This window comes from Myotis davidii, unplaced genomic scaffold (assembly GCF_000327345.1).
Source record: "Myotis davidii unplaced genomic scaffold, ASM32734v1 scaffold147, whole genome shotgun sequence".
Classification (NCBI taxonomy): domain Eukaryota; kingdom Metazoa; phylum Chordata; class Mammalia; order Chiroptera; family Vespertilionidae; genus Myotis; species Myotis davidii.
This window is the reverse complement of record NW_006383010.1, coordinates 5,980,025-5,988,435: the sequence shown is the minus strand read 5'-3', so window position 1 is coordinate 5,988,435 and position 8,411 is coordinate 5,980,025. Positions and strand designations below refer to the sequence as shown.

The window sequence follows — 8,411 nt, the reverse complement described above, 5'->3', positions numbered from 1 at the left end:
AAAAAAAAACAATAAAAAAGACCCAAACAGGAAACGTACCCCCCAAAAAGAAATACAGTGGGGCCTTGACTTATGAGTTTAATTCGTTCCATGACGGAGCTCATAACTCAAATTACTCATATGTCAAATCAAAAAGCGAACGAGTGAGACACGTGATGCTGGGCTAATGTTGTGGCGTTCACTGTGACGTTCGCTGCGCCAACTAGCGCTGGGGTATCTGAAGCTGGCTCATAACCCAAATTTTAGCTCGCAACTCAAAGCAAAAAATCGGCCGAGAGACGGCTCATATCTCGAAAAACTCGTTAGTAGGGACATTTGTAAGTCAAGGCCCCACTGAATTTCACCAAAGAGGAAAAGTGGATGACAAATAAACATATGAAAATATGTGCAACACCATTAGCCATTAAGGAAATGCAAATTTAAAAGCTTAAAGAGACACACTCCAATGAGAACAGCTAAAATAAAAAATAATACCAAATATTCATGAGAATGTGAAGAAAGTGGATCTTTCATAACAGCTGATGGGAATATAAAATGATACCGCCACTCTGGAAAATAGTTTGGCTATTTCTTTTTTAAAAACTAAACATATACTTACCATATGACCCATAATCACACTCCTGGGCATTTATCCCAGAGAAATTAAAATTTGTATCTGTATAAAAACTCATAAATGATTGTTTATAGCAGCTTTATTTGTAATAGTAAAAAACTGGAAATAGCCAAATGGCCCTCAGTGGGTGAATAGTTGTACAATAACTGTGGTATATAAATACCATAGATACAACTCAGTAAGTAATGCAGTTCACAAAGGCATTAAAGGGTTAAAATTATTTAAATGAACCTAGATTTGATTGCACATTGTACTTTTTCAAAGATTAAATTGATTCCATAGTTAATTGTATGTAAAGGTAAATACTTATAAGCTTAATTTCAAGAAATACATCTCTTCAGGCTATTTCATATAGTAAGATTTCATTTTTAATATGCAAAACATTTGCAATACCAACCAAGCCATTATACTCAATTAACATTTGACAAAGGAGGCAAGAGCATACAATGAAGTCAAGACAGTCTCGCCAATAAATGGTGTTGGAAAATTGGACAGATATATGCAAAAAAATGAAACTAGACCACCAATTTACACCATACACAAACATAAACTCAAAATGGATAAAAGACTTAAACGTAAGATGGGAAACCATAAAAATCTTAGAAGAATCTATAGGCAGCAAAATATCAGACATATCTCGTAGCAATATCTTTAATGACACATCTCCTACCCGTGGTTGGCAAACTGTGGCTCGCGAGCCACATGCGGCTTTTTGGCATTTGAGTGTGGCTCTCCTAAGCCTTAGGAGTACCCTAATTAAGTTAATAACAATGTATCTACCTATATAGTTTAAGCTTAAAAAATTTGGCTCTCAAAAGAAATTTCAATCGTTGTACTGTTAATTTTTGGCTCTGTTGACTAATGAGTTTGCCGACCACTGTTAAGGCCAATGGAAACTAAGGAGAAAATAAACAAATGGGACTACATCAAAATAAAAAGCATCTGCAACTGCAAAAGAAACACATCAACAAAACAAGAGAGCCCGCTGCATGGGAGAACATATTTGCCAATGTTACATTGAATAAGAGTTTAATCTCCAAAATTTACATGGAACTCATTCAACTTAACAAAAGAAAAATAAACAATCCAAACAAAAAATGGGCAAAGGACCTAAATAGACACTTCCCGAAAGCAGACACACAGAAGGCCAAGAGACATATGAAAACATGGTCAAAGTCACTAATCATCCAAGAAATGCAAACCAAAACGAAAATGAACTACCACCTCACACCTGTCAGAATGGCTATCATCAGCAAACGACAAGTGATTTGGGAACAGCCTAAGTGCCCATCAGCAGATGGGTTTGGTACTCTACACGATGGAATACTACACTACTGTAAAAAAGAAAGAACTCTCACCATTTGCAACAGTATGGATGGACCTGGAGAGCATTATGCTAAGCAAAATAAGCCAGTCAGAGAAAGATAAATATCACATGATCTTACTCATATGTGGAATATAATGAACAACATAAGTGGATGAACAAAAATAGATCCAGAGACATAGAAGCATCAAACAGACCATCAAATCTCAGAGGGAAGACAGGGGAGGGTGGGGGTGGGAATGGGGTAAGAGATCAACCAAACCAAAGGACTTGTATGCATACACAGGTGCATGACCATTGGACAGACAGTAGGGAGTGAGGGCATGTGCTGGGGGGTGGGAGTGGCTGGGGAGAGGTCAATGGGGGAAAAGAAGACCTCCCATTATATTATGTAATACTTTAATCAGTAAAGAATTTTTTTAAAAGAGTTTAAATTATTTAAATGGACCTAGATTTGATTGTATATTGTACTTTTTCAAAGATTAAATTAATTCCATAATTAATTGTATGTAAAGGTAAATACTTATAAGCTTAATTTCAAGAATTTCTTCAGGCTACTTCATATAGTAAGATTTCATTTTTAATATGCAAAACATTTGCAATACCAATTAAGCAAAAGTAAAATGAACTTGAATCCATTTAAAGTGAATGAAACATAATTACTAAAAAATAAAGTTAGATATTGTTTGAGATGTTTCAATGCTAGTAAAAGAATACACAAATGCACACATCCTTCAAGCAGCCAATATTTTAATACACAATATTAACTAATATGTAAAAAGTGCTTTCACGATCTGTTACCAACTAAAATAAAAAAATTCATCATATAAATTTCAAAAATGTGTTCTTTGACTTCTAACCTCTGCTCTTCTTTAGCATTACCTGTGAAGGAGAAAAAAATATGAAGATTCATATTATACTATAGCAAATAAAACATAATTCCTCAACAAAAAGTTAAATATTCCTATGTTTATAATATGTAAGACTCTGAATTTATAAAACCCAATACAGAAGATGATTAGGGAATCCTTTTGCCTTATAAATGGTCTGAGACTTCTATTTCTCTCAAATAATGTAAAACGTGCCTAGATTCTCAAAATCTGGTTTTATAGTCACTTCTAGATGTTAATTTCTTCAATTGTAAGCCAAAAATGTCCATATTAATGGTTTCTAACATTTATAGACAATTTAGTAATCCTGGGAGTTACAGAATGTTCTAAAATTCTAAAATCCTATTTATAAATTGGGCATTTAACAACTATAAAGCAATACAAACCCATTGCAACACCGTATTTCTTACATTTGTTCTGGAATTATATCAATTTAAAGACCAAGACTAGTCATCTAATACTGAAAAGCTTATTAGGTAGACAATTTTCAAAACATATAGTCCATGACAGAAATAAAACAACGGATCTTTAGTCTTAAAAGACAGGAAGCATTAGACCAGAATATATCCAAAATTTTTTTTAAAGAACTTAACCTACTTTTAGGTTAAGCATACCTATCATTTGTTAATAAAAATAAACCCTAAATTTAAAATACATACATACATTCTTCAAGTTCTTAAATGTTGATTTACCTACAGAAAAACTGACTTTAATATATTTGTCTAGAATCTTGTTAGAATGTTTATAATTGTAAGAAAATTTGAAACCTCTAAAAAAAAATGGCAGGGCATGCACATTTCTAGGCTTGCTCTATGCCACCAAATAGGTCTATACCAGGGGTGGGCAAACTTTTTGACTCGAGGGCCACAATGGGTTCTTAAACTGGACCGGAGGGCCGGAACAAAAGCATGGATGGAGTGTTTGTGTGAGCTAATATAAATTCAAAGTAAACATCATTACATAAAAGGGTATGGTCTTTTTTTTCAATAGTTTTATTCATTTCAAAAGGGCCGGATCCGGCCCGCGGGCCGTAGTTTGCCCACGGTTGGTCTATACCCTAAGTTAGTACTTCTCTGTTTTATGTTAGCATGGATACGACAAAAGGAAGTACTATGTACTCAAATGAATTTTCAAAATGCTGAGTATATTATGTATTCAAATTTACAAAATGCTAAATTAAACAGAGTTCAACAAGTTTCTTTACTGCTATATTTTCCATAACCTTTTAAAACTTTACATAACTATGGTTATATAAAGATGTTAGCATTGTGTAAAGATGAACAAAAAGTACATGGAACTCTCTATACTACTTATGCACTTTCTGTGAGTCAGTCTATAATTATTTTAAAACAAAAGTATACAAAGACATACAGTGTCAAAAGTAAGTCTCTCTCCCACATCGCTACCAGTCAACCATGGTTGCCAATTTCTTGCATATTCCTATAGAAACAGACTCTATATACATAATAACATTGTGACTATTCAAGGAGGTACAGTATGTTATCTAAATTATCTTGACACCAGAAGCTTTTCATAGTGGGGCATCTATTAACATCAAGTGGAAATGATCTCAGGAACATATTTGGAAAAAACTCTGCCCTAGGCATCATACTCTCACATTACATAGAACTACCAGTAAGAAGCAATCTCCTGTTTTTATAAGTAATTTGAGTCAAGCAAAATACAGTTAGAAAAACAAATAGGTAATTAGAAAAGCAAAATGATCAAGAAGGTTTGATAAATTTCAAGGTGATAACCTTCTCAACTATATATAACCCACTACAAATCCTATAGATTACAGTCAAACATTAATTTTCCCCTAAATAGTAATAAATCAGTGGCCATGAATCTTTGCATCAGCGATCCATAATATACATTAGAGAAAGAAAATCTGACTCCTTAATTAAATCCATTAACATAAAAAGCTAACTGTCAACTGAGTAGACAAAGCTGAATAAAAAAATCTAAATCAGGCAGAAGTGATGAACCAATTAGTACTTTTAAAGTCAATTCTTGCTCAAGAAAAGAAACTCATGCCTGGCCGGCATGGCTCAGTGGTTGAGTGTGGGCTTAGGAACCAGAAGGTCACGGTTCCATTCCTGGTCAGGGCACATGCCCGAGCTGCGGGCCTGATCCCCAGTGTGGGGTGTGCAGGAAACAGCCGATCCATGATTCTCTCTCATCACTGATGTTTCTATCTCTCTCTCCCTCTTTCTTCCTCTCTAAAATCAATAAAAGTATATTTTTTTAAAAAAATTAGGCCTTACCTTTGCTGCAGCCAGTACATGCTGGTCTTTAATGATTCCACACTTATTCTTACAAGCATCTGTCCTGGCCTCTTCTGCCAGTCGACGAATAAACAGTAAACAGTTCAGATGCACCTTTAAAAGAGGAAATTCAAAAGTATTTTTAAAATAGTGATGTTCTGAAATATAAAGATAACAAAATTTAATGTTGTGCTAATTTAGTATTGTGATTAAATCAATTGGGTTTTTTTATTTAAAGTAACAGGATCTAGTTTAATATATAATCTAAGGTTCATCTTAGATTCCATACAAATAAGACTTAGTTATTGAAATACATGAAACAAAGCCACGTAAGGCTAACCAAAGGCTATAGACAATAACATTATTGTAAAGCATCCTTAGATTAAAATTTATGTAGAACTTTATTAAGTAACAAATATTCCTGCTTCTAATCCCAAATAAACTTACGCATTTAAAATTTTTCCAAAATTTAAAATCAAAACAACATATTTAAGGCCAATCATCTTTCAATATATAATCCAAAGTCTAAAGATTTTTTTTAACCAGGTATTTGAAAGACCTATTTTTAAAAAAGGTGATAATTGAAATTCTGAAGATTTACTGAGCTAAAAAGTATATGTACAAAGGTCATTACTTATTATCTAACAATATCAAAATAATCATATCTACTATTAATAATCTTTAAGTCACCTTTTAAGAAATTATTTAAAATAGATAATATGAGCAGACAGAACAAAATTAAAAACTCCACAAAGGACCGTAGTTAAGTAAGTTGTTAGCATTGTAGCAAGCTGGGTAAAAGATACATCAGTAGTCTCTACTATTTTGCCACTTCTTGTGAATCTAGATTGCAAAATAAAAATATAAAGCCAGAGTCTACAAAAGGGTAGAGTGTCAAAAAAAAGTCTCTTTTCCGTGTAGTCCCATATTAACTGTACACTCAGAATATGCAAGGTGTTACGTTAAACATTAGGAATACAATAGTCCCAAACTTCCCAGGCCAGTGGCAGAACCAAACCTATAAAGAAATTAAAGGCATGTGTGACTGTAGATGATGGAGTAAAGTAAGATTAATCCTTTCTAGGAAGATTAAGAAAGGCTTCACTGAAGAAGTGGTATTTGAACTGGGTTTTGAAAGAATTGGAGTTTGCTGAGTGGAGTGAGGACATCTTCAGGCAGAAGAAATATCATATACAAAACACAACATAAAAGTGGATTAGTTTTGTGTTAAGATAACGGGAGACACAAAAAGAGATTGGTATAGTTCCTTCCCCGAAGAAGCTGCACACCACAGTCGGAGACAACACTGACATATGAAATTCTTAGTGAACAGTATCAAATTACCAATAGCTACACTGTTTGATGTACACCTTCTCTGCTATCAAAATTCAGAAAAGAATAGGTCAGAGCAGGCTGCCTTCATTGTAGAAAGGTTTATGGATGATGTGGGACATCTGCTGGGTAAGATTGTGAAGTGTCAATGGCAAGCAGGAAACCCTAAGCTAAGCAAAGAGACCAGGGAGATGCATGGCATACACAGAGAGTGAAGAACAAATAAGAGCCAAAGAAAAGCATGCGACCCAGGAATAGATAGTGGCCTAAAGCAATTCCTTCCCCCTACCACTGAAAATGCTTGGAATTTCAGCCCACCTTCCTGCCCAGGCCACCTGGATCCCACCTGTTGTCCATGAGTCACTTTGGGGCAGACCGGTGTGAATGTAAGAGGAAGCTGGTTACTTGAGAAATTTTTGCCAATCTATTCAACAGTCTCCTAGATCTCCTTGAGCAGGTACATTTCTTCCCCATCCACTTGGGACCCCAGGACCAATGAAAACTCCAGAAAAAAAAATTACCTAAAAATGGCTTGTAGCCCTAAGCGGTTTGGCTCGGTGGATAGGGCGTCAGCCTGGGGATTGTAGAGGATATGCAGGAGGCAGCAGATCGATGTTTCTCTCTCATCATGTTTCCAACTCTCTATCCCTCTCCCTTCCTTTTCTATAAAAAAATCAATAAAATATATATATTTAAAAATGGCTTGTAAATCAATTTCACTTTAATCCAAGGCACTTGTGCCACCTTTAACATCACCACTGGGAGGGGTAGAGGTGGGGGTTGGGGGAGAGATGGTTACAAAACAGAACAATATATATTGTCTTTTCTTATGGGATCTAAGACAGGAACAAAAAAAGGAGGGTAGGAGATATCAGATGGGCTACTTTTTCAAGCCGGAAACAAAACAAAACAAAACAAAGTTTGTTTTGACTTCAGAGACCAAATAACGGAAAAATGAAGACGATTCTATGCTGTCCTTGTTGGGCACCAATTCTTGACCTTGATCTCCTGAAAATGAGGTTCCCGCCTATAATGAATGCCTCCTTTACCCAAAGAGCTGGTGGAACCCACCGCAGGCATCCCCCGCGGTGAGACCTGGGGAAGCCGTGTTCACGCTGCCAGGGGGTGCATGTGCCAGGCGCTCGGCATGCAAACCCTGCCTGCACTTCACAGCGGCTCGGCCGGCTGCGCGCCAGCCCGGCGAGATGCGGCGGGTCCTATGGGCCAGACTGCGGTTTGGCTCGAAAAGCGCATAGACAGGCGTGCTTGTCGGTCTCGGTCGCAAAAGGGACTCACAGCCGAGAGCAAGCTGCTTACAAACACGCGTCTGGACCGGGGCTCTGGAGTCAGCAAGCTCCGGTAGAGAAAACCAGGCAATCTATCTGGTTAGCAAGGGGGAAAGGCATGTCGGCGACGCCTTTACAACAGTTAAATATAAACGGCCCGGCCTGAATTCCCAAGTCCCCATATAAGCGGCCGACTCCTCCTTCCTGGGGCAAGTGCACTGCACTCGGTTCCCTACGTGCTCCTGAACAGCGACAGTTAAAAGCGATAAGCAGAACTCACCGCTAGTTTCCTCCTTACGTTGAGGCGGCTAATAGCCTCCTAGACTAACCAAATAAAAATAAAAGGCACCGATATCTACATTTCCGTGGACTCCAAGCGCCGGGAATCTGACCGTCCGTGCGGGGCCGGGGCGAGCCCGTCAGGTCCGGGCGGGATGGCCCCGCTCCAAGCCCCCCAGGCAGGGAACTCACCAGTAAGTCGCAACTGGCCTCCAGACGAAGGTGAGGCTTCCGTCGCTTGAAGACGCGCCTAAGAAAGCCGCGGGGAGCCTTGCGCTTGATCCGCTTCCTCTGAGAGACGGTGGCCGCGACCGCCATGCTCCGCCTCAGGCACCGGCCGCCGCGGCCGGCGAGGTCCTCCCGGCGCCGCACAGAAGCAACCGTCCGCGGGCAGTGCGAACGCAAGTCCGCCGACCGGCA

General features: G+C 38.0%; 1 protein-coding gene across 2 annotated transcripts; it reads right to left on the bottom strand.

Annotated features, from left to right (window-relative positions):
- Positions 1-2,667: 2,667 nt before the first annotated feature.
- CENPW (centromere protein W) lies at positions 2,668-8,405 on the bottom strand. Of its 2 annotated transcripts, XM_006778453.2 has the most exons (3): positions 8,184-8,405; positions 5,095-5,208; positions 2,668-2,819 (listed from the first exon to the last, which is right to left on the bottom strand). In XM_006778453.2, the coding sequence occupies exons 1-3, from the start codon at positions 8,307-8,309 to the stop codon at positions 2,793-2,795; spliced, it is 267 nt and encodes an 88-aa protein (XP_006778516.1). In that variant the 5' UTR covers positions 8,310-8,405; the 3' UTR covers positions 2,668-2,792. The 2 variants fall into 2 exon arrangements, with proteins under 2 accessions (XP_006778516.1, XP_015413281.1); XM_015557795.1 differs by lacking the exon at positions 2,668-2,819 and having other exon boundaries at positions 5,091-5,168.
- Between the last annotated feature and the right edge of the window lie 6 nt (positions 8,406-8,411).